A 26,815-nucleotide genomic window follows, 5' to 3' on the forward strand; every position below is an offset into this window, starting at 1 on the left:
TTACACTTTTGTTTTGTAGAAATTAAACAATATATAGGGTTGTCAGATATATACATTGTGTTAATTAGTGAGTTGTTTCCAGTCTTTATGCTTAGCTAATGTGTATGTACTTTGGAAGAGTTACTACTGGTTACTCAGTATAATCATTAATCCTGTCCATACTGGCTGGGAAGAGATCCCTTCTTAATGGTCAGTGCAGAAATGCATCGCAAAGCATTTGAACATGAAGCTCCTTTTAGGCTTCAGCAATCTGAGCCAGTCATATCAAGTGGGTATCTTCTGCTGTTAAAATAAAATCCACTTTCAACTAATATTGTATCCAGCATGGAATGCCTCCACCATAGCTCAGATCATTCCTGGCACAAAAACAGCAATACACATACACCTGACTACCAGGACGGACATACCCACCCATGGTTTGTGTAACACGCACAGCTGAACTTGAATGAGGACTGTAGTTTTAGTCCCATTTCTTACAGTTAAGTCGTGCTAGAAAGGGATCTTTTCACAGCCAGTACCAACAGGTGGAAAAACCACAGCAACCGATAACACCTTCTACGTAGATCAGGCATGTCTGTACTAAGTATTAAGATTGACTTTATCCCTTTGGAGTGTTTTCTCCACTCATGAACCCCAAAAAAACTCTGCTCCCTTCTCTTCTTTTCCTCGTCGTGATCACACTGCAAGCACTGCTGACGACAAGTCATTCATTTCCTGTGTCGTTAGTGAGTGAAACTTACCCATGTGCACCCAGACAAAACAAACTACAAAAAGGGTGGGCTATTCAGATTTCTTCATTGCCTTACTTCCCTTGTTGCAGCGATTTTGTAACCCAAACCCAAATATGTGCCAAGCCTGCCATCTAGTGGTGAATAGCATGCGCCTGAATTGACAATTGAAAATTGGTTTCAGTAGTGGAGTACAGACTTTATCAGGGATTTGTTTTCCCTGAAACTATTCAATCAAATTATAGAAACCGATCCTGTTTATACCTTGGTACAGATGCAGCCAAAGCCTTTAGTTTAGGCCCTCATACTGTATATACCCAACAATGCGACTGTGATGTCTTGTGAGTGAACACATGGAAAGTTATTTGTCTTGCTTCTAGTAGTCCCCCTGAGCCCGGGTGGATCTTGCTAAAGCATGTGATAGTTTGGTTTATATCTTGACGGGTTAAGTGCCAGCAACCCAAAGAGCAGCAGGGTTTCAACAAATTAGCATTAGTTTAAAAAAAATGCATAACAGAAGGGTATAAAGGTGGATGTTTCTCTAGAGACTTTGTATCTGGTAGACAGATTCACTGTCAATTCAACAGCACTATTAGAACTGAAAGCTTAGCAGAACTTTTTGTATAATACACCGGAATCATTGTGTTCAGAATAGCGAGCTGCTGATGTTTTACGTGGCCTGGTTATGGAGGCGGATAAGGATCAGTCTGAAAGTGTTGTGGCGGAGCTTTACCCATGCCAGAAGACACAAGGCAAGAGGCTCGTAAAGCCTTGCCGCTTTCTCCAACTACCTTCCGTTTGTTAAAAGATCTGTCTTTGCTTCCTACCTCTTGCATTAAAAAAAAAAGAAGACAGAACTACTTTAAAGGAAAGCCTGCTTTCATAAACACCATCACCTGCCACTGCTCTAGCTAACTCAGACTTCTAAGCCAAAGTGAGCGCAAGGCCTTGTTGATCAAAGAGTATTAAAAAAAAACAGACTGGGGCTAGTTTGGGTTTCCAAGTCAAAGCGGAACTGCTGCCAATATCTGCATATATGCATTCAGACGTTTGAGCCGTGAAACAAATCTTTTGTATCCACAAGCAACAATGGCTGGTTAATCTCAGCATCTATCAGGCTTCTAGGCAGCCAACAATTTTTAGAATGGATCAGGAACATCCAAATGACAGCTATTGAGCTACTAAAGTAGCACAAACACTGCTCCAGGCCAGATTTGCCAGCACTTGACTAGTGGTGTTCATTTTTCACCACCAAGAGGGCACTACCAATTATTTTCATTTAGAAACACCCATACAACAGAAGCTTGATTCAAACCCTGAACCCTGGACTCACCAAACCTTGACGTGGGCGTAGCACTCTCTTCTGTGATTTTGCTCCTCCAGTGCAAACGTAACAAAAAAAAGGTCCCTTTGTCTTTAATTCTTGGCCTGGCTTTGAGTCAAGCAGTGTGCAGGGAGTCAGGGCTGGGAGCTGCCCTGGCTGTCAGGGTCCGTCCCTGAGGAGCTGGTGTCTGAGTCTGAATGGTCGTCGTTGTGGTTGTCCTCCGCCACGCTTTTCTCACGTATTCGCCTGTGGGTGGCGCTGAGGCGACCCAGCAGCCCCTGGTAGTCAAAACGACCACGCTTCTCGCCAAAGGGGTCCTGGGTAGGGCAACAGATGAAAATGGGGGGGCAGACGTGAGCCAAGTTCAGTATGTCGATAAGAAGCGAATTTGTCCTGATTAGTTCATTACATAATTTTTTTTTAGGAAAATATCTAGCGCTGCAAAAATGGATTCATTATTCATCAATTATTAACTTAATCACCATTTTCATAATTGAATCTTTAAATAATATTTTATAAACCAAAAGTTCTCTAAAGAAATCTCTGATTCCAGCTTCTTAAAGCTATTTTTTCACTCTTCTATGACAGTAAGTTGAATATCTGAGTTGTGGACAAAACAAGACATCACTTTGGGAAACACCAGGTGACATTTTTCACTATTTTCTGACATTTTATAGATCAAACTACCAATTCATTTACTAACGTAATTTACTTTCTACTAATTGTTAGTTGCAGCCCTGAAAAGATCCATACTTATTTTCTGTGTTAAATGGTTCTAAACTGGCATTTAAAACTCCTCATTCATGTACTGTAGGTTTTAATTTAGCGGCTCACAAAAAAATATAACATCCAACCATAAACCTTCGTGTTTATCTGTTGAAAACTGATGAAAAGTTATTGGAGGATGAGACTCACTTAAAGTCTCAATGATAAATGTACCTCCATGTTATTTTATCGTAAAAAGTCCTTCTGGTTTGCTACATCCTGATGACATACATAAGCATGAGCAGAACATAAAATCTAAAAATCCACCCGGAAAGACATTTGTCTTATAGCAACCATGCTATTCAGGTTAGCTCTGGATGTAAAGCTCATATAAAATAAAAACAAAACGCTAAGGAAAAACCATGAGCATTTAGATTTATAATTGGAAGTCTCATGGTCCGTTACCATCTAGGGGTCGTCGGTGCAATTACATTCAAAGTCAATGCAAAGAAGTGAATAGACGAAATTAGCAGGGTATGAATGACACAATGTAAATGATGCAATGTAAATGACGCAAAGACGCAAAAATTACTACCTGAAAAAGGCAGTGAAAATCAGTGTTTTTTTTCTCCTCTGGATGATGTTATTAATCCAGACACAACACAGTATCTGGGACTTCTACAGGTACAAAGCAGCAAAAGGGGCTATTTTGGCCATACTGATGACAGAAAGAAAAGCTGTTGGTGCCTATAGCTTTACACCGGCGCGAATACACTAGTAACTTAGGTATACACAAATGATCCCGCAAATACGATCCTCCGATCAAACTCACATGATTGAAATTACGCGAATATTTGCTTTGCCTAGGTGTGATCGCGCCATTCTAGTTTTGTAGTGATTCATGTGTGCTCTCTCTCTGGAGATACAAAGACCATGTTCCACCTTTTGTGAAGCCATCACCTGCTCCTGTCCTGTATGAAATAGCACAAGCTGCAGTAATCCACAAAATGATCTAATGCCTCGCCGGTTGCCATCAGCACCGATACCCAGAGATACAAAGAGCTAATGAATTGTGGAATTACTCTCTTAAAAAGGTCCCATGGCATGACAATTTAACATTTAACATTAATAGGAGTTCCCCCAGCCAGCCTGTGGTCCCCCAGTGGCTAGAAAGGGTGATAGGTGTAAACCGAGCTCTGGGTATCCTGCTCCGCCTTTGAGAAAATGAAAGCTAAGATAAGCCGATCAGGCATCTTGCCCCTAATGACCTCATAAGGGGCAAGATTACCTCACCTTTCTCTGCTTTGTTCGCCTAGATAATTGAGCGACATCATGGCTTTCAAACAATCAAAGTGGCAGTTGGTCAAGGACACACCCCCAGCCTCCACCTTACCCCCTCCTCTCTCCTCCTCAAAAGCTACAAACGCAGAAATGGCCCATATTAAGGAAAGCTCATTGTAAGACAGGCTCTGTGGCTGTCATTCTGAACCAAGGCTGAATTTTAGGAAAGAGACTTCAGATATGGTATTAGGGGACAACTAAGCATCCAAAGAGCCCCATGTCATAATGGCCGATGCCGACACACGTAAAAACAAATATCAAAAGAAATCGGTCTATCACTACTCAAAACGTAATGTTACTACTCTTTGGCCGGCTCACAAGCCCAAACAAGTGAGTGCGTCGTGCATGTTATTTTGTTTCTGGTCTAGCTAGATCCGGTGTGGTATTGTAGTTTTTCTAATGTTACTAGTTGTTGCTACCGCATGTAAAAAAATTACAAAGTTTGCTAGGCCACTGGACCAACCCTATGTTGTATGCAACCACCATAACATTTGACTGGTACTGTATATCGATACATCTTTGCATTATGAGTATTTATCTCACAGGATTTCCATACACTATCACCAAGCATATCTAGAATATAAGAAAATGTTAGATGTAGATGGATTAAAATAAATAGTATATAGTCACCTGCATGTTCTGTCCCTGTAGATGCAGTCTCTCTTTGCACACTCCCTCGTAGAAATCATAGTATTCTAGGAAGGACTTTTCCATCACACTCCTAAAAACACACATGCAAATGAAGAGAAGTGAGAAGGACAAGATAGAAGCGCAGAGAGGACATATGTTAAAGACAGATAGAGGAAAAGAGGAAAAATTTGTTGGACAATTATGTTGGTCTCACCACAGAGCTTCAGGACAAGGGACTTTGCCCTCCAGCATGTCGCACACAGCCACCCTCATGGTTTCATGGCGGATGCACTCGTTGTAGTTCTTACTGTCCCCTGGGTGGCGCTCCTGAAACACACAAACACACACACACACACACACACACACACACACACACACACACACAGTTCTAATCGTTAACAAAAACAAACGTAATAACAAAAACTAGGTAGGAAAAAACATTGTCGTTAACAGAAGTAACAACAGAAAAAGGAGGCATTACAAAAAACTAACTAAAACGGTAATGTCTTTTTGCAAAACTAAATAAAATAAAACTAGAACTCTAAGCAGTTTTAAAGGGGTCCAAGCCTCATCGCACCGGTTCCCCCCGACGACCCGGAAGTGCACGAAAGCTGGACCCAAAGGGCAACGGTGGGGAGGCAAACGTAGGAGAATATGGAGAAGTGTGAGCCGCAAGCTGTGCAATACTCTGCCGGTGCAAATATCCCATAAACATTGATTGAGTAGAAGGGCCGAATCTGACCTGTTTTATACAGTCTATGCCCTAGACATATACAGTTTCCGACTGGGAGCCCAGAAATTCCGATGTTCCAAAAAGTTGAACAAAACATAGTCCATGCCCCTCGCCTGGCATCATGGCAGAAGAGACAAACACTAAAACTAAGCTTAAAAAAAATAAAACTAGAAAACCCGCTTTAGAAGCGCACACACACACACACACACATTACCTGTTCAAAGCCAGGCTCATTGTGATAGGGGTTCTCTGTCATCAGAGACTGGATGGAGATGAGGACAGATGAGATACTCTGGGCTGGGCTCCACGCCGGGCCTGTCCATGTCCTACACACATATAAACATTTTATATGTACCTTAAGCTTACAGTGTATTAACTCCAAGTTGGAACACAGAAACACATTAAACACTAGGGCTGAACAATTAACCAGAATTTGATGAAAATTGCAAAATGGACTTGCACAATATCCCAATATTTGTTAAAGGCAAAATATTATTAAAAAATATTACTGCTGCACATATGTCCCAGCCTACAAATCTTTTTTTACAGATATAAAAAAGACTTAATGAATGTTTTTTCAGTCAAAATGAGAATAATGTAGCTGTTAAAGTGCTGTACTTGCATTTTGATGTTAAAGCACCCATATTATGCTCATTTTCAGGTTCATAATTGTATTTTGAGGTTGTACCAGAATAAGTATTTTTCAAATGTTTCAAAAAACACCATATATTTGTTGTACCGCACACTGCTGCATATCCTGTTTTAATCCTGTGTGTTTAGATCTCTGTTTTAGCTACAGAGTGAGACATCTCACTTCTATACTATCTTTGTTGGGAGTCACACATGCTCAGTGGCTAGGTTAGATCCATCAGCTAGATAACTCTTTCTCCAACTTTGGTCAGTACAAGGCAGGAGTAGCTGGGATACTTCTTCTAGACGAGGGGCACTTGTGGTATACCTGCAGAAGAGGGACGGGAAGTAGTTCTATTGTAGATTACGGTGAACGCGCTAGCATGCTAGCATGGCTAGCCACCTTGGTTAGCCACCTCATCTCAGCTAGTGATGTAGAAAGCCGTGCAGATTTTAAACAGCTCACCCGTAGACTGAAGGCAGAGGACATTCAGAAACTGTATCTCACTCTGAACAGCATGGGTAGTTTTTTTTCTAAGTTTGTATGTGTGTGGAAGCACCACTTTTAATATGCAAGAGACGGTAGATGATCTGTAATCTGAACGCACTTAGTCTCTAACTACTGTCTTGGTCCGAATGTAATTTTTTTCCCCTAAAAATACGTCTGGGTTGTCTTATATTTGGGGTCTACAATTTTTTATGTTAACACTCCGACAACAACAGATGTCCCCAACAACACAAAACGAGTTCACGTGCACAGGCTGGTTTTAGAACGTAATGGACAACACTTGTTTCAACAGCCAATTGAAAAGTCGGCTGGTAAATTCAGCTATAAACTATAGAAATTAAACAATCCATAAGCCATTTTACTTTAATGTTACAAACAGCTGGTCAAATTGGCAGAGTTTTAGACAAAGCCTCAATGACTGCCTGAAAGTACGGTAACAATATATGGTTAAGCCGAGTTATACTTCTAGTGTTTCATCACTAGAAGTATAACTCTAGATGACTAACGTTAGCCACATTCAAATTTAGCAACAAATGATATATCCACCTACAAAAAAACTAAAATTCCAAAGTTACAAGGGAAGTTCAACGAGGCGTTGTCATGGAGAGGATACACCATCTAAAAATGCAAACCTTTAGACGGTGTGCATGCAAATCTCAACGTGGTCCTCAAAGCCGAGTGTTTGATCACGTGACAGAGAAACGTAATGACGGGATGCCCAGTAGCGGAGCAGTCATTCAGCTGAAGGCCTTGGAAATATGTACCGTTAATTTAAATGTGACACTTTCATCTAAAAGATATTGAAAATACTATTTTTATTTAAAAAGACATTAGAAGCAACAGCCTACCTTGTTTTATTAAATGTGTTTTCAGTAGAATTATTTTCAAATTAAGTCATTTTCTTTACAAAAACAAGATTTGGTCTTCAAAAAGAATTTTTCCAAAATTGAGGGTTGTCTTATAATCAGGGTTGTCTTATATTCAGACTAATACGGTAATCATAATCACCATCAGCCACGTTTTCTGTTAAAAAGATGGTAGATCTGAATATTCAAATATTCATTCAATGGGTATTTAATTTTCAATGTTGGTATTCCAATATTCGTTGCTGTAGTTTTAAATGTGCATGCAGGATAAAATCCACTGTGTGGTTATGTAGCGATTAGGCTTCAGCTTAATGTATGCTACAAGCAAGCAGTCTGGTGTAATTATGTCTTTGTGGTTATACTGTAGCAGCCTAGTTTCGTTTTCAAGAAATTTGATAAAAAAGGTAAACATAGTACGGCCGTGGATAATGCAGACTGATCCTTCTGAATTGTGGCGTGCAAGTCCTGTTACAGTAAAAGGAAAAATCACTGCCTCTATGGCTGCTACAAAAAACATTTTAACCACAAAGGAAAAAAACAAAACACACGCACTGAACTGTGTTTGTGTAACAACAGCAAAGCAGTTGCTTCATCTCTCGCTTCGTCTCTTTTCTTTCTCTGTTTTTCCGTGAAATAAAGCTGCCTTCAGGTACAATCGGAAATGTTGTTCTCCTCCGCCGCTGTCGCCAATACTTCAAATATTTTCAGGTGAATAGCAACGGATCTCGAATTTTTTTTTCCACACATTATCTATCTCATTTGCTACTGTCAGGGTATAGTGACAGCTTTAGACAGCAAATTTTAAATAGGGGTATATTTTTTTTTTATAAACCTACTGAACCTTCAATTAAACCACGTGGAGACAAATAGGCCTACTAATCAGGAAAGAAATGAATCCTGACTCACCCCAGGATGCTGAGGCAGACCTTGCCATTGCGGTAAAAGTTGGGGTTGAAGCGGACAGTGTTGTGTCCGGTGGTTATGAGCTTGACCCGTGGTGGGTGGATGGGGTAGTCGGGAGGGCAGCGGAACAAGAAGAGGAAAAAGCCGCCTTCGTAAGGTGTGTCAAACGGTCCTGTGATCAGGGCATGGATCTGCAGTAAATGAAGGAAAAACGTGCGGAAAGAGGAGATGGTTTAAAGAGATGGTGGTGTCAATGGAAAAGACCATGATCATAAAATCTGACCTAAAAACAACAGACAACATCCACATCAGACACGCTGTGAGGAAGGAATTTATAAATGGGAAGAACATCAAGTTTGAGTGATTCCATGGCCTAAAAACTTCACTTCTCCCTTGTTTGTTATGGTGGGTTACAGTCGGGTCTCAACATTAGTTGGAGTGGAAATCCTGTGTCAAAGTGTTGCACATATACCCTGATACTGCCACAACATGCACACAATATTATATTGTGCCCAATTGTTTTTATTTGTAGTCAAACATGTAGGTAAGTGATAGCTTCTACATTAGAGTCTCAACTGTAAACTGTGATAATAGATTACACTACAGGACATGTTGACTCCAACTCCTGGTGGCTAGCTGGTTTTGGTAATCTCATACGGCCAGTTGTTCAAAACATTTAATCTGGATCAAAATGATCCGGATTTGGAAATTCCATTTCTTCCTATCCAGGATCAGGTAATCCGTCTTACTTTTATGCCGGTTTTTCAATGCAACATTGGATTGGATCACCTTGATCCAGATACACAGTTTTCAAGATGACCAAATCCGGATCACCAGTTTTCTTTTATGACCCCTCATCTAAGCTACTACAAATAAAAAACTAAAATACATAAACAAATACATTGTGGAAATTCTTGAAAACGTCTTAAAAAAAAAAAAAAAAAAAGTTAAAAGTGAAGTAGTAGTAGTAGAATGTTGAGGGTTCTTCTTCATCTAAGGAGGAAAGACCAGACATTTGTATTAGATTGTTTCCTTGAAATTAATATACGGTGATGAATGAGATATATATTATTATTTTGTATTCTTTTTTTGTTGTTTAAATCTGTTTGGGGGATTGTTTCATGAGGACAAGATAATTTTTATTTGTATTTTATTTTTTACTTTACTAAACTTAAGTAAGGTTAAACAAGTCAGGTGCAAAATATAAAAAGTATATACACTAAATGATACGAATGTATTCTTTGACCAATTTAAAGTTTTACAAAGTTTACGTGCTGGAATCCATCTTGAAATCCACCTTGAAATCCTACCCCCTGTTGGGATCAGGATAATCCTGTTTTTTTGGATCAAAGTTATCCAAATCCTACTGACAAGTTTTGAACAACACAAACGGAAGGTGTGATCCGGATTAAAACTAGGATTGGATTCCCTGATCTAATCTGATTTCAGATTCCTTCTTTCCCTTTTGAACAACCCATTTTCAAGATTTGATCCAATCCGATAACCAAAATCCGATTAGTTTACCTTTGAACAACTTGCCCATAGTGATTTAGGAATTGAATCTATGGGAGGGACCGACAGATCAGTGCACACCCTACCCTACCCTACCCTACCATACCATAGGAACTGGTAGGGATAAGGGAGTGACACAAGAAACAGTCTCTGTAGCTTGGTCACTTGACTTTAGCGCAATACAAACCCTTATTTGTGCTCGCTCATTCCATCCATTCTTATAGTAATTCAGGTAGTCAAGTATGTTTTGCCAAAACAGACGGCATGGCTTTTACAGATGGTGTACTGTGGGGGCGTGACTAGGTCACTATTCGGAAAAGGGAAAAGACCCCACCTTGAAGTAGAAGCTGAAAGAGTAACAGGAACTGCGGTCAGAGGAACTTAATAATCCCCAAATTGGTGCAGTGGGAACACAAGAAAAGAAAAGGGTCAAAGGAACGTTTTGTTGTAGGAACTGCAATAAATCCTTCCAGGTTGGAGAGCGGTTAGCGAGAGCTGAAGCCACATTTGATGGAACAGTTTGTTAATTGTACTTTATTCCATCTGCCTCTGTCGTGTAGCCATTATCCTGATGTCTTGTCAAAAACCGAACAGCAGTAAGAAGATTATGTGTGTTATGTATCATTCAATTTATGTTGTTAAAACCACATCCTGAACAATCACCAGATCTCTATCCAATACAAGAATCTTTGGGATGTGGCAGGACAGGAGATGTGCATCATGGATGTGCAGCAGCAACAAATCTGCAGCAACTGTGTGGTGTATCATGTCAAAATGTCTGAGAAATGTTTCCAGGATCTTTTTGAAAGGGGGTCCAACACAGAACTAGCGATATGTACTTAATATAGTGGCCAGGGAGTGTGTTATTAAATGTCATTCCGATTTTATCTGGATATCATAAGTGGAAATGGTATCACGGCCTTGTCAGAGGGGACCTGGCCTTTTACCTTGGTCATGTCTTGAGGATCAGGCACGACAAACATCCCTGGTGGAGGTTCCTTGTAGATGGACATGATATCCCTGAAGTGACAGATGACAGACAGAACAAGAGGGGGGGGGGGGGAGACAGATGAGGTTCCTGAAAGGACAGAATCTTACATAGAGATCTTTTAGAGATATCGGTCAGGCGACAACCTTGCTATAAACTACTTTTATGGGGGCTATTTTAGGAAGAAACTAGTTCCAATAAAAACTGTCCACAGTGAACTCTGTATTACTTGTGACAATACAAAATAAAGCTTTTGTTTTTGTAAATTGACAATGCTTCGAGCACAAATTAAGTTCCACTCATTGTATGAAATCCCAACTATCTAACTAGTTGGCCAGTATCCATAAGGGTTAGGCTAAGTGAAATGTGTATTTTTGTAATTTGGGTGAACTGACCCTTTAATAACGTTTTACTGATTTGGGAGCAACATGTGTTAAACCAAGTTAAAATTAATGTGGTCCGCGTAACGTTTTTGTCTAAAAGATAGAGGATTCTAGTGGTTTAATGCTGAGGTTTCTGGTAATTCCCCTTCATTTGTGACCTAAAGGTTTCCAGTGATAGCTGAACTTTCTGGAAAAACTTTAACTTTCGATTTTATTTACGCCGTTGCTTCTTAACTGAAAACATGCAACTGTAAAAACAAATGTTTCCATTACCTCTTTATCCTCAGAATGCACTGCTGGGAAGCCTTCTCGTTGTCCCAATCCGTACTGAGGGTCGGATCCCAGGAAGTGGCGTGGATTTGGGACAGAAGGCCCGCTCCTGCCACCCCACCGACCCCTAGCCCAACACCGGAGAGAGGCGAGGAGGCGTGTAGGGTCGGAGACATGGCCACAACCTGCGGCAAGGAGCCGGGGGTGAATGTATTTCCAAAAGCTGCTGGGGTAGCAGTGACAGTGGACATAGGGCCCACCAGAGCGGTTAGGCCACTCTGTGCGACTGCTGCGGGAGGAAGGGAGGCCGGGTTAAAGCTGGAGTGAGCACCGCTGGCTGCCGAGTGTCCCCCCGGCAGAGAATTGGCCAAAGTAGGCAGCAAAGAAGATCCATTGCCCTGTCCGGTTACGCCTAAGCCAAGGGCTCCGCCGCCGGAGTGCTCACCAAAGCTGTCCGCCATGGCTCGCAAGCTAACAAGCTAGAGTAAAACCGTTGGTGTTGACTAAATAATAATGCTAACAGTTAGCTAGCTGCATTGACAGCTGAATGCGAAGTTACCTCTGCTTGTTTGTTGTCAAAGGGAATCAGAGAGCATGAGAACGGCGTAGAGGCGAGCACGGAGCCGAGGCCAGAAAACAAGGCATTTCTTCCCACGACATGGTGGCTACCTATCGTTAGCTTAATGTTATGTTTTCCCCCAGGCCTTCAAAAAAGTACAAGAGCATAAAGTCGTCAGAAAAAATACCTCGCCCGCCTTGCTACGGTTAATGAAGTCGCTTACTCTCCGGGTGTTACGGTTTAAAAGAATATAGTGTCAGAATATCGGGTTTCAAACCGACGATATACCCATCACTCCTTTAACATAAGGCAACTTCGGGATCTGATTTCTCACTAGTTAAACTCATAGTTAAACTGCACCGAAACGGACACACAGGATATCCGGTGGAAACTTCAAAGTAAAACTCCTCTTTCCCTTTGGGTCTGGCAAAAGGTATACTACCAAAGATCCTCAATACTGTACTTCTACTGAAAGTGGCACGGCAAAAGTGTATCATTAATTAATAAACGGTGTTAAATCCTTAATGTCTAAGCTACAGGGCGTCTCGCCAGCACACCTGGTGGGGGGGGGGCGCCAATGTGTAGAAGTTTGCTCCTCGGTGCAGCGGCCGCGGGTTAGACTCCATCCTGCGGCCCTTTGCTGCATGTGGTTCACCCTCTCCCTCCTTTCATGTTTTCAGCTGTCCTATATAAATTAAGGCCTAAAATGCCCCAAAAATAATCTTTAAAAAAATCCAAGCCTTTGCTGGCAAAGATAAATCATTTTGTATTCCTGCTGATAGACATACAGAGGAGGTTTTGGGCCAGAATTCTGAGAATAAAGTCAGAACTCAAATCTTTTCACCAATGGCCCTAATTGTTAACAATCACAAATTCACATAACATACCTGACAGGTAAAATATGTCAGTATCACCCTTATTATTGATGCAGTTAATTCTTTCTTAGGAGTTAGTTATTACATTAAATCACACTCTGACCTCCAAGTCTTCACCTTCCAGCATGAACTTACATTAGTTCGGAGTAGAAGACCCGTTTTGTGGGGCACTTATCAGGCATTTGTATTACATTGCCTGTCGATCAGTTTGGTGTTGCAATGATGTCATTTGCATCCTCAAGAACACTATTAGTGTGTGGTGATTTTTTTTGGGGGGGTTGCTTAATGCTAGCCAGACACAGGAGCATCACCTAACCTAGGGAAGCATGTGGGATTGGACAGGTAAGTGCTCCGCTGGGGTGAGCACAGAATTGCCAATTGGGGCGTTAAGGGGCACAGCGATGTGAACAGGGCCTGGCGTGTAAGGGCTTCCTCCATCTTAAGTAATTGTAGCAATTCACCAGTTAACTCATGGGTGACCCACAAGGGGCTAAACTGCAGACATTACGCTATCTACAGAGTCATCACCTTGCCGTGGTGGAGAAGCTGATAATTAACAGACAAAATCTGGTAAAACCAGAAATTGAATTAACTTTGTAATGATTATACTCCAAAACAGCCATTCAAGTTTCATGACTACATAAATTGTTTCTCATAGCATAATGAAAGAAAACCGACTGTGGAAGGAAAAGCTGTACCAGCAACTACATCTGTCAACTGGCATAACTGGGACACAAAGACATTTGTATGTCTTTACAGGACACACCTTAACGCCTCTTGAAAAATTACCAGATTTATTTTTCACAGTACATATGCAACATTTTTTCTTAGCAATAATGATTAAAAACACAGCAAACAGTTTTAGTTATCCCAACCATTTATTTGGACAGATTTTAACATAAGTGAGGTCTTACATAAATGTTCGAAAAACAAAAATAAGCGCAGGAACATAAAAGTGTCGGATTGGAGGTTTGTAAACCTCAGATGTAAATATTTCCATTTATGTTTTTCAGAATAGAACGGACTTTCAGCTCATTCAGAGTTCCTGTTCTGGAAACCCCCCTTCGGATGGAAGGGAGGAAGACAGGAAAGACTGGGTACGTGAAGGTAGAGGAGCTGTGGGCAGTTCCAGGTTTACATGGCGAAGAGGATGAGAAAAGCCACCATCAGACAGAAGAGACCCATGGCCTCAGACAGGGCAAATCCAAGGATGGCGTAGGAGAAGAGCTGCTGCTTCAAGGAGGGGTTCCTGTGGAGAAGGGCACAGAGGTGCACAGTCAAATACACAGCTAATACACACTTTACTACAACCAAAACAACGGACAGGCATTCGCAACACTTCGGCAAGGGGGGCACAAATCTTCAGTTCTTCTTCAACACTCACGTGTTCAAAATGTTGCCATCACAACAGGGTGAGTGGTTTGTATGAAAACATTTAAAGTCCAAGTGAAATGACTTAGGTACTGAAACCACAAATAAAAAACTAATTTTAAAAGTATCACTTCAGCATCGGAAAAAAATTCAACCCATACCCCACCCTAGACCAAATGAGCCAAGCTAAAAGAATTAAGCATTAGCGGTCAAATGCCCAAACCTAGTTTCATGCCATTAATACAAAAAGCCATTAGCCTTATACAAAATGAGCCAGGCATGTGCAGATTCAATACATCTAACCGACATGTACACACAATACATGTCAGTTACAATAAGTCAGGACACCAACACGGCACCAGTGCCTTAACAGCCATCTACTGGACACAATAGTAAGGGTGTGACGAGATCTCGCGAGATTAAAACGCGACGAGATTTCTCGTCGAGGTGAAAAGTTGTCTCGTGAGGCGATGTGATGTCAGCGTGATGGAGTGTGAAATTACTATTGAAGATCCCCCTGCCACTTTTAAATCATTTGTGTGGCAACATTTTGGTTTTGTGTGAAATTGTACAGGGCAGAAGCCAGTTGGTAGAGTTTATAAAAAACATTTTGCAGTGTTTGCACGTCCTTTACTGCATATAATTCATTAAAATAGTGAAAAACAAAAGTTAAACATTCCTCATTAATAGTCGATTTCAAAATGCACCTAAATTGTTTAGCATTTTGCGATTTTTCAGTTCGCAGTTTTTCAGTTGAATAAAAAAACTATTTACCATTCATATATTTCATCGAGGATTTCTTTAATTTTTTTTTAAAAATCTTGTCTCGTTCTCGTGAACCCAATCACGTGATGTGTCTCGTCGAGTAAGCGTCTCGTCACATCCCTACTCAATAGTAACTAAATGGATTTTGGTGCCTCATTTCAGTGCCACTTAAACGCCACACTACCTTATGTGCGGAAACAGTTAAGGCAACAGAAACATTGCTGCATGTGACACTGGTTGACATTAGCTGGCAGCAGGTAACATTAACCTACTGTTAGCTAGCAGCTGGATTAAAGACAGCCAATATGCTGACAGGTAAATGGTGTTAAGTGCGACTGTATTTTACTGTAGAGGATTCCAACAGTGGGACGGAGTGTTTACGTAAAACTCAGCCTTGTGGTGCTTTGAAACGTTTTGTAAAATAATTCATATTGAATACAATTTATTGTATTATAATATAACCTACTTAAATAAGATTTACTGCATGATGAGCACTTTTACTTTTGGTACTTTAAGTATATTTTGAAAATACTTTTGTACTATTACTTAGAGTGGATTGCGGAACTTATAACTGACAAGTAATTTGTAACTCTACAACTACTTTTGTTGCAATATATGATCTGATCAAGTCTTCCACCTCTAAATCACTGGTAGTGCATGACCACCTGCAGCAGTGTTTAACATTGAAAACTGTTTTTGCATTTCCTTGCAGCTCTGCTAAATAGAGACTAAGAGCCAAGGGGAAATTCGAGAGTACCAGATATCCTTTAACGTTACCTGCCGGCGGCTGCTGCTTTCTCCGTTTGTTACAAGAAGCACACCAAGCAGATTAATGCGCTAACCGATCCCATCTTTGCAGATATTACTGCTCGGTGCTTGGCTAGCTAATAGGCCATTTGCCTGTTAACTTGAGCATCGTGTTAAGGTGCAGAGCGGCAAGCCAGGCACCAACACATCCTTTGGTCAGTTTAACTCCCGTACCGCTCAGAGAGGCGTGTTTACTTTGTGTCTCGGTCCTCCGGTGCATCCGGCGACAGGCTCTGGTCAGTTTTTAATTAGCCTACATTAGTGAGTTAATTTTTTCCACACGTAGGCTGGCCCTAGCCGAACTTTAACAGGCTTAGATAGTCATATTTAGAGGGCAGGTATTGCATTGGTCACAGGATTTTTATTTTTTACCACCACGCAAGTACAAACACCATTTTCCTCCAGAAAGAACTACAAAAACATTGAACCAATGTTCTGAGAGAAGATTTCAGCTCTCGAGCTCCGCTTTGTAGGCTACCACTCAATACTTTCTGCCACCAAGTGGTGTGCACTCATGCATGCCTTTGGTAGAGGATGGTCTCAAAAACACAGTACAAGTTTGCAGTGTTGCAACTTGACGCTGAGGCGCTTTTTATAAAATGTTTCCACACCTTTAGCCATCGAAGTAAGATAGCAAATGAATTTCATTTTTCTAGTATAAAAGTAGTTGGAAGGCAAGTTACTTGAATTTATCAACTACAGACAATCGATGTACAGTATGTTTGTGTACAGACTCATCTCTTGAGACATTACGTATTATCCACTAGTCTCGAAAGCAGTATCGATGAGCTCAGACTTTTATTTATTGAAATTGGGTCTTTAATAGAACGGGGTCTCGAGACCCATCCCTAATAATATTAATGCAATGGTGTCACTTGAGTCAACCTGTGTATTTAATTACTCAATTCCCACATCAGACTTTTTTGTATGAGAAGCATTTCAGTTCAAGAAAGGATGGCCGGCGCACACACCAGGCTTTTAAACAGGAATAAAGAAAAAAGGGCCTAGCCACAAACTCAGAATTTTACCTCAACCGTACACTAAAATGTTTTCCTGAAAACCTTTGAGGTGAGAAATGTGCAACATAGTAACAAAATATATTAGTATTTGACCTAAAGTCCCTAGTTTAACCTGAGTTTCTTGAGTCCGGCAAGTTGTGCCAGATGGAGAACGCCAGTTTCGGCCAAAGGTTAAGTGTGTGGGACATCTCCGCCAGAACAAATGAAACATGAACTAGGCAGATTTGTCTGGTTCTGAGGCTGTGTTTCAGGGCACATATTGTAGTATGTTTGTCAGCATTTTTAATTTTCTGCTAGATTAAAAATCTAGTTCTTATCTGAATAGCTTGAAGGAACCATGCAATATGTCAGTGATTGCAGAACATGTGCGGGAATACAGAATGTCCCATGTAAACATGCCCAGCATCTCAGGTAAAGGTTAGGAAAGGCTTTTAAAAGCAGATAGCCTCTCAAGTAACGGATCTTAAAGATGAATGAAGGTATAACATGGATTGTCACAGCTGTAAACACTGAGCAACGCATGAGGGCCGAGTGAAGAAAGTCCTCCAATTGGCAGATCAGTTAAAACCTTACCTGGCATAACCAATGATTAGGCTGCCGAACACTGTTCCAATTCCAGCCCCTGAGCCGGCCACACCCACTGTGGCAGCACCAGCACCAATAAACTTGGCGGCTGTGTCGATGTCCCTGGACACAGCACTGGTCTGGAAGGAGCGGGTCAGGACTGTAGATTGGCTGACTGGCAACAGGGCCTAAGTGAGGAGGTAAAGGAGAGAGGAAAAAAAAAATTCAGTACATAACCCTGCTGCATCAAGCAAGCGCTTATCTGATTTTAATTTTATTTATTTATAATGCAGTCACATTAATTAATTCTAATGTAACACATATGCTATAATAGTACCTTGTATGTACCACAGTGGAATTTGACATTTTGCAGTGAACCTAGTCGTGGGGGTGCAAGCATGCATCAAAATTGTGATACCAATTCCACTAAAAAAAAAAAACAATGATAAAATGGCAGACAAATTGTGATGCTGGGAACAATAAGTAAACTAATTGTTGCTTAATTGTGCAGCATCCTTTTACACCACAGCCATTTAGTTAGAATCTGTATAAGACACTGTATTTGTGATAAATATTGGTCATCCCTATGCACATCACAGTATTTGTAAGGTGTGTGTTGACAAGGCAAAAGCCATTTGAGCCCAATGAGGTGCAGGATCATTGACGTTCGAAGAACTGACCTGCTGCTCCACTGTGACTTCAGGTCTGTTGAAGAGGGAGACTGAGACTGGCCGGGCGAGGACTCTGGACCCTCCACGCAGCTACAGACAAAAGAAAAACTATTAGCACACTCCAATGTGTCATACATTTTCTATTGCAAGACCAAAAAACATTTCACATTTACTACATACTGAAGTTAAGGGATGTGATGAATTACAGCAAACTGTAATTTTTGGAAATGTAAAAGATATATAGCATACTTAAAAATGGAAATTTAAAATCAACTATTTGATCCCTCCCTGGGGTTGGAAAGGGTACAATATGTCAACTGAGACTTATGAAGTACATCAAGATAAAATTGTTTAAGGCAAGGATGCGATTAACTACCAAATTAAACACATTACACTAAATACATTTAATAACCCATAAGATTCTTTAGTATCCGTTACAAACATTTTATTTATCTCCATAACAGCTTTGACACACCAGAGTCTTTTAATACAATGAAAAAGAAACAGTCCTTTGAGTCTTACAATTATACTCTATCAATAATTTATACAATTCAAATGAAATACACTGTTGCATCTACATATGCACAAACATTGAGAGTCATGGTTCTGTAGATCTGTATAGATTTTTTAAGTTTATGCCATCCATCCCATAATCTGTGGCTATAATTGGCCAACCGCTAGCAATTTAGCAAACCAGTGAATGAGACTGACAATTTTTTTTAGCATTTCCGCATCATTTCCCTTTGAGCTCACACATTGAACTACATTATGACTACCCAACTTGCACTTGGTTTAGCAGGATAGACAGACCATAGTATCCAATGTAAAAATGGAACTTTGCCCTCCACATCACCTCCATGGTAGAGATGCCCTACATGCTGCAGGGTCAACTGTGTCCTTGAAGATAAACAACTGCTGATGCTCATTTTAGTAATGGTACAATATTTAAAAAGAATACAATTCCCTAAAAATATTACAGATGACTTACCACAGCAGGAGAAGTGACAAACTTGGCGCAGGCATACATGACTGGAAGCTGGAGAAAGAATAAACAGTTTCCATCTGTAGTCAGTGTTCTCGTGCACCATTACTTCTAGCTGATGAAGTAGATGATTTAAATGTACTGGTTTAAACTATATACAGCTTGTGGACATTTATCTACAATTCTTGAGCTTCATCTTAATGCCAAGCATGAGGAGAGCAATGCACATACAATACAAGTGATTTTAAGGAATTCAAATAAATTAAGCCTAGGTAGGTTAGTTTCAACAGTCTTCCATGCAAAATAACTCACTTTAAAACATAATGGCCCAAATCCTAGGAGAATCTAGTATGCAAAGGTCAAGTATAGCAGCGAGTAGAGCAAGTCTTTCTGTTCCTCCTGGCCAGCTCAGACATAAGGCTAATCCAATTGCTTAGACTACAGCAGGGATCAACTCACCGCTAAATATCCACACATGCTGCAGAATGAATGGCTTTACCATTCACTTACAGACGCCATTAGCTGAAACCTTGAAGAAATTTCTGCTTGGAAGGTGTGTCTCAAGATGTGGGGTTTGGTAAATTCCAGACTTTAGTAAAACTCTTTATAATTTTAAGGCTCGCAAGGCCAGAAGGAAGGTTAGGTCGCTGGATTGTGTCACCCGTTAAGACATGGACTTAGTTTGCTGCCCAAGCAGAAGCACCGGAGCTAAGCTAAGTTGCTAAGCTAACCAGTTTGCCGACTTGAAGGTCAAAAATGAGGCACCTATTGTCACATCGGGCCTGGAAAGCAGGCACGGTGCACTCTGCTACAATAAACCTTCACCGTGCTGTAGTGCAATGACAAGGGGCGACATGACACCAAAGGTCTCGGACAGGGATGTCCTTGTAGCGGCGGTCCGATTCAGTCCACGGTAGGCCCAGAGTGTCAGACATTTTGCATTCGAGAGTATAAAGGCAGCTTGGCCGCGCTGTGCTCGGTGTAGGACCCGGAGCTTGGACAACAACCACAACGTCTGGCCGAATGCACTTCAACAACGTGTTACTAATGCTTCATTGACTGTCACATTGGTACAGCAAGTGCACACGTACTAATTAGCTTAGAAGTCATTCATAGGTACGAAGTCTTGAAGGGCCGAGCTAGTTTGCTAATTTAGAGCCTGAATGCTAGCAATGACAGTTAGCGTTACAAGCGTTTTCTGACGAGTCACACGTGAGGTATTTAAAAATGAGACGCACGTGCATTTTATAGCATGCCGAAGTAAGTACAAGTAAGTGTATAAAATATGAAAAGCAAATATTACCGGTCTGTTTCGGCTTTCGGAGGGTCCGGGATTAGCTACTCTCGCACTCAGCGGCAGTCAATGAATGTAGGCTGGGGTAGACAGTCACCTTGTCATTTATAAGCTCAGCGTCTACGTCCTCAACGCTCATTGGTCTGAGAGACCCCTCATTCATTCATCGACTCTCTAGCCTATCGGGTTTAGCTTTATTGAATAAAAATGTTTTTGACTGGCCGAAAAGTTTAAAAGGCGGGACTAAAGGAACTTTCATTAATTTTATTGGACACCGTAACCGGGAATGACGAGTTTAATAGGAGCGACCTTTCCAAGCACATCCAGTGTCCTATGTACCCATTGGTTGGTCTGTAGGAAGTCCCGCCTTTTCTTTTTTTTTTTACTTTTTATAAATGATGTGTTAAAGTTGTGAAAGGTCTTATATTACATCCATGGTATAAACTCTCAGAATTACATAGGCAAATAGTGTTATTTCGGAAGATGTAATATACAAACAACCTATTACCCATGATATGCCATAATTTAAAACTGGATCACAGAGCATCTATGAAGTTAGAAAATGTTTCGCATTAAACCTTGTCTAAACAGTTATGTCACATTTTTTTGTTTCTAAGATTGTATAAATTACCAAGCGATACATCCACAATTATCTTTAGCCTACTTGACACACAATTATTTATTAGAACTTACATTTCAGAAGCTAATTTCAGGTAGTTGAGATAATGACAACCTTCCCATTTTATTAGACATTTTATTATTATGTTTTGTCCTATAATATGAAAAACAAATACATTTTAAGACTATTAAAATGGACTAAGCTATATTTTTCTTCATTGAGAACGAGCTAGCATGCTAGTGCTAGCATGCTAGCACTAGCATGCACACTTTGTATGCGTCTTGAAGTACCATATACATAAAACGACACCCCAAATCCCAGAAAAAGTAATTTTATCATAATATAATCACTTTAAGAAACTTCATGTTCCCAGGACTGACATTTGTGGAGTTGAAACACTTGAAATAGTTGAAATAGTGAAAAAGTTGACATGGCAGTTGAAATGCAACTTCTCAAAGTTATTGAAATAACAAAAATAGTTCAAATTAAAGTGTTAGACGACGTTTTAAGTATAATTTTAAGCACTAAATGAAGAAGGAGTGCCAAAAGTTTGAGTAAATTAGAAATGTTGACGGAAAGTGTTGCAAGTGGAATAAAATGTTTGAGTTGATATGTCCATCTCTGTTCCCAAGAGCCACACTGATAGTAGGTAGTAGTAGTAGTACTAAGTAGTAGTAGATAGTAAACCACTTGTTTTGAGTGTGAATAAGTTGTTTTGTTGACATTCCAGCGCAGGAAAGTCACCCATAACCTAGCACCACAACGCCACACCACCACCATTCCATACTGCAATTATACCTCATAACTGTAGTACATAACTGGAGTTTTCCCTCCAATGGTTGACCTTTACTATGTGCAGAGTTTGACACTATGGAATGATGTCTTCACATTCCTCAGCTGTGTGCTCCTTCAAAATCCAATTTTCATGGGATGGACCTACAAGCATGATTTGTGACATCCCAAATAGTTAGTGACATCAGAAACAGCAGTTTAACCTATTGTTATAGATTCTGGATTTTCAATGAAGAAGAAGCAGTAGTCCTTTCAAAGATTCTTACAAGATAATTGAACTTTGTTTGTAAAAAGAACATATTAGATACAAATTATTATTCAAAGTAGAGCAATGTACATGTTAATTTGTCGTTGAAAATGAGAGTCTGTTATCAAAGGCCTACCTGGTTAAATAAAGGTTAAATACAAAATTTGAATGAAGTAAGTACATTTTCCACCACTGCTGTCTGCACCTCCAGTTCTGTTGCAGTCTAAATACAATATTTACTTTTCCTAATATTTTCAGCTTCTGTCACAACAAAAGAATAAATTCATAAATTATACATTTTATTTGGTTTAGCAGCATACTTTTTAACAACTGGGATTGGTGCGATCATTTCATAATTTTTCTTCAATTTTTGAGAAAGAACTCTTCCTGTCTCAGGGGAGAAAAGTTTTATTAGAAATTTATTCTTTCCCTAATCTTCTATACGGAAGTCTAAGGGTGCCAATATTAAAATAAAAAAATTCAATTAACATACAATTGTACTTTACATTGGTATCTACTTTAACAACTTGGAAGATATCCCCAGTTTACATCAGTTGGAAAGCTACTTTCTTTCTACTTTCTTACTTACTTAATTTGTACTTACTTACTTTCTACTTTCCTACTTTCTTGAAGGGAAGGGAAGCACTTCCGTGATTTAGCATTGAGTGGAACGAGACGGCAGTGCACATGGTCGGCGGCGCTCCAACTAAGTTGCGCGACATTTAAGTTAAAGGTTATATAAATTCCTTAAAATAACTAATTTTCGTTTAAATTGATCCTTAGTGATCAGCCTCCTTGAAAACTCAGGATCACTCCACCTCCACCTCTAAGTCGCTCATCAACGGCGGCCCTTCTACCCACAAATAGAAACATTTGATTTCAACCTTGAATTACATGTCAGTGTTTTGTTGGGTTTATCATTATGTTTAATGTGGGGGTGGCAGTAGGTCCGTCCGTAGCGAGTTGGGTTGGAAACCGGGGGGTTTCTGGTTCAAGTCCCCGTACAGACCTAAGTAAGGAGTGTGGAGTGGTAGCTCACTTCCTGCAGTTCACCTCCTGGGCACTGCCATGTGCTCTTGAGCAAGGCACTGTAGCCCCCCCCCCCAACCGCTCAGACCGCTGGTCCAGCACTGGCAGCCCACTCCCTCTGACATCTCTCCATTTGTGCATCAATAGGTCCTGAGCATGTGTGTGTTTTTTAAGGTTATGTGTAGTGATACCAACAGAAACAGAGTGTAAATTGTAATTTCCCCACTGAGGATCAATAAACAGTATAAATTATAAAAATTACAGGGTGTACATTTTTATATGTGGACACGTGTGGTTTGATCTATATCTATATCCTAACAAATTACTACTGACATAAAGCTTTTAGCAACTAAGACTGTCTTGGATGTCAGGAGAGAGACCTGGCTCGCACCCCTTGACCACATAAAGAAAACAGAAAACAGATAAAGACCAACGTTTTTAAATTTTTTGTATGTTTTTGTCCCATTTTTATCCCTTCTTTTTTATGTTTGTCATTTTTTTTTACGTTTAACACTACCTAACACTAACTTTTAAACTTTAATTTTACCGTTATTTTGGAAATTTATGGTCAATAAACTTAATTTAAAGGAAATTATACCTAATGTTTGAGTTAGAAAAGCAGAAATTAGGAATTGTTTAGAGTAAAATTAAAGGAATGGATGTTGATGGATAATCACAGACTGGAATATGTCAATTTTTACTCAATACTATTTCAAAACCACTTCAATATTTTTCTCCAAATGCTATAAAATTGAATAAGATTGGTGAAAACTAATAATGAAAATAGAGATTTGTACTTGTGGGGAATCAATAATGTTATTTTGGGTGTTTAAAAAGAACATTGATATAGGAAAAAGGGTCAATTTGACCCAAGGACAACATGAGGGTTAAAGATGTATTGTCCATTTCAAAATAAGAAAATACAAATATGACAAAATCCAGTAGCATGAAGAATACTGTGTGAAGGTGAATGTGGATGCAGTAAAATTTGTGTTTGTGGTAAAAATGTAAGAACCAAACTTAACCTTTCTCTAGCATCCGCCATGCAGGTGAACAGGTGTATAAATAGACAATGATTATTGTCATACTAGTTTATACCGACGGCGGTTCATTTATGGTATTGTTCTGTTGCCGACGGACGTCCCTCATTTCCGCTTTCTCTGGGTTAACATTTAACGCCGGTCAAATTGGACACCATTAACAGGCTGACATTGGCTTTAAGGAAAATTTGGATTGTGCAAATGCCAAAAAACCAGAGCAAATTTTTGTCCCATCCAGGAATGTTGTGTGGAAGGGCCGGACCTGATGGTTACACTTACATGTATACTTTTTCTTATTAATTCCCAGTGGGGAAATGACATAGGTCTGGCAATGCGACACTCAGACCACCCCTGTGATGGCATACACTAAATGATCAAATATAGTTTTTTAAGTACATTTTAAAAGGTGTCTTTGATAGAGAATTCTTTCTAAAAAAATGTCTTACCTTCCCGTTCAAAAGATACGTTTTCACTCTCCTAGATGGTGGCCATGTTGGATTTTTCGGTCAAAATGATTTTGTAATGTAAAAAGTGTCTTCATACATGATTCTAGGTGCTCTGGTTTAAAAGTTAATTTTTTCAAGATGGCAGCAGGCGGACATCTTGGATTGGGCCTTCTAGCAAAACATTGATTTCAATATTTCAAGAATTTTTTGGGAGGGACCTGCTGGCTTATTTTTTCACAAAAGGTCCATATATGTCAAATCAATCATCAAAACATCTTAGCCAAAGAATGGTCATGGATTTGATGTTTTACACCCAACTAGTTAAGTAATTATTGTGGTTGCAGTATCAATATGCATCATTCCAACTGCATATTGTATATTTGCACTTCTGACGTCATTTGTATGTTTTTCTCTCTATTCCTTTTAATCTGTCTTTCACACATTCTTAGGAGCATCCCACATCACACATATTATAATTACATATAAACCTTTAAATATCTAAATTATTTAATTTCATTATTGGCAGCCATAGACTTCCATACACTCCCTTCTTGTGACCTATGACCCTTGCACCCTCTACTGTTTAATGTTGTCCAACTAGAATCAGCAGCTTACTCCACCACTGCATCATCCAGATGAAAACGTCAGCTAAACGTAAAAATGCAAATATAAATAATTCAGTGCAATTTACTGCCACCACTGAAAAGAGGAGACAAGCTGTCAGCTGATTTATGTCTTCCATGCCGTCAGCTGATTGGCTGATCTTAGTTGAAAGCACTGCTCATAAATATTCATTTTATCCTGTAAAAGAATGATAGATTTCCCTTTAGAGGCTTAGAGAGAGAGACAGACATAAAGCTAATTTATTTACACTCCATAGCTGCAGAGAGCGCCAGAAGATATGACGTAAAGTATTCTTTGGTTTGGGAAACTGAATTCTTATATACTTTAAGAATTTATTTTTATTTAATTTAGTTTGGGTCTTGGGATGGTTATGGTATACTTTCTTTTTTTTTACCCAGAAGTATCTGTACATGTGTATACTAAAATGGTCTTTTACCATTTTTTCCTTCCCTAAACCGATTCCAATACCTTAAAATGCATTTTATTTTCCAGTTTGGCAGTCAACGTATCGTAGGTATCGTATCAGAACATTTGTAATGCAACTCAAGCCACTGTTTATTTCTGTTCCCATGGAGCACTAAGGTTTATTTGAAATATCAGACTCCCTGTGTGCTGGTTGGCCAGCTTTGTCAATCAGGAAACTTAATCACAGGCCTGGTGATATTTACAGTGGCGAGAATAAGTTTACACCCCCATGCTAAAGTTGACAAAAAAGAGGAATGAAAAAACATCTTTTGGAAATTGATATTAACGCCTTAATTAAAAAAGAATTGGAAAATCCAACCTTTAAGGAAACCAATTTTCTATGTGAATGAATTATGTATCGTAAATAAATATTTATAATAATATAATATTATAATAATATAATAAGTATTTTAATTCCAAAGGGCAAGGGAACATTATTGGTGTCCTTAAAAGGTTGGATTTTCCAATTTTTTTTTTAATTAAGGTATTAACATCAATTTTTTTAATCAACTTTAGCAGGGGTGTGTAAAAGTATTCAAGCCAATGTTATTCACTTCCTTTATATCTATGTACATTTATCCAACTGAAATGCTTGAGGCTCCCGTCCCCACTCTTGGACCTATTCGCAAGACTTGCTCTATCTCCAGGTCCTCAACGTCCATCTTGAAATGCAAAAGAAAGGCTTCTATGTATGCTGCTCCTGGGACTTCAAACTTGTTGCTGCACACTGATCTTGGTCTAGTAGAGGTGGTCTTCAAATGTTCACAAAAGTAGGTTGAAGGTGTAGCAGAAGGGTACATCAGGTGGTGAATCAAATGCTTTGATGGAGGTATCTGCCCCCGTGTGACCTAGGATACTATCTATCTATTAAGATAGATAGATAACAGACAATACAATTTCAAATCACATTAGACACACACACACACGTCATGTCAGACAAGCCCCAGCCTTCCGCTTTTTAAATCACGACTAAAACACAATTTTATTCCTTGGCTTTTAATCAGGCATGAGAACTGTGTGTTGTAATTGTCTGGTGTTGTATTCTGTCTATTTATGATTTCATGACAATGCACAGCCCCTTGTTCAACCTAGTTGTTTTTAAATGTGCTTTAGAAATAAAGATTG

At 39.7% G+C, this 26,815-nt stretch overlaps 2 protein-coding genes across 2 annotated transcripts; both read right to left on the reverse strand.

The window, feature by feature from the left end:
• Positions 1 to 1,802: 1,802 nt before the first annotated feature.
• ube2z (ubiquitin-conjugating enzyme E2Z) lies at positions 1,803 to 12,438 on the reverse strand. The gene is made up of 7 exons (XM_034894122.1): positions 11,525 to 12,438; positions 10,828 to 10,900; positions 8,372 to 8,559; positions 5,676 to 5,787; positions 4,943 to 5,055; positions 4,729 to 4,819; positions 1,803 to 2,369 (listed from the first exon to the last, which is right to left on the reverse strand). The coding sequence occupies exons 1-7, from the start codon at positions 11,980 to 11,982 to the stop codon at positions 2,187 to 2,189; spliced, it is 1,218 nt and encodes a 405-aa protein (XP_034750013.1). The 5' UTR covers positions 11,983 to 12,438; the 3' UTR covers positions 1,803 to 2,186.
• Positions 12,439 to 13,814: 1,376 nt separating this feature from the next.
• Positions 13,815 to 20,622, reverse strand: atp5mc1 (ATP synthase membrane subunit c locus 1). Its single transcript, XM_034894990.1, has 5 exons — positions 20,438 to 20,622; positions 19,141 to 19,188; positions 18,162 to 18,242; positions 17,491 to 17,669; positions 13,815 to 14,204 (listed from the first exon to the last, which is right to left on the reverse strand). Exons 2-5 carry the CDS (start codon positions 19,177 to 19,179, stop codon positions 14,090 to 14,092), a joined length of 414 nt encoding a protein of 137 aa, XP_034750881.1. The 5' UTR covers positions 19,180 to 19,188; positions 20,438 to 20,622; the 3' UTR covers positions 13,815 to 14,089.
• Positions 20,623 to 26,815: the final 6,193 nt, after the last annotated feature.

This window comes from Etheostoma cragini, chromosome 15 (assembly GCF_013103735.1).
Source record: "Etheostoma cragini isolate CJK2018 chromosome 15, CSU_Ecrag_1.0, whole genome shotgun sequence".
NCBI lineage: Eukaryota > Metazoa > Chordata > Actinopteri > Perciformes > Percidae > Etheostoma > Etheostoma cragini.

Bases quoted from the DNA above. Each gene is read 5' to 3' on its own strand.
- ube2z (XM_034894122.1), bottom strand. From the start codon at position 11,982: ATGGCGGACAGCTTTGGTGAGCACTCCGGCGGCGGAGCCCTTGGCTTA. The intron at 5,788-8,371 runs GTGAGTCAGGAT...ATATGTGTGTAG, and splicing joins GTCTGCCTCAGCATCCTGGG to GACATGGACAGGCCCGGCGT. The intron at 2,370-4,728 runs GTGACTATATAC...TGCCCTACCCAG, and splicing joins TACAGGGACAGAACATGCAG to GACCCCTTTGGCGAGAAGCG.
- atp5mc1 (XM_034894990.1), bottom strand. From the start codon at position 19,179: ATGTATGCCTGCGCCAAGTTTGTCACTTCTCCTGCTGTG. The intron at 17,670-18,161 runs GTCAGTTCTTCG...CTCCTCACTTAG, and splicing joins AAGTCACAGTGGAGCAGCAG to GCCCTGTTGCCAGTCAGCCA. The intron at 14,205-17,490 runs GTAAGGTTTTAA...CCTTCTCCACAG, and splicing joins CTAATCATTGGTTATGCCAG to GAACCCCTCCTTGAAGCAGC.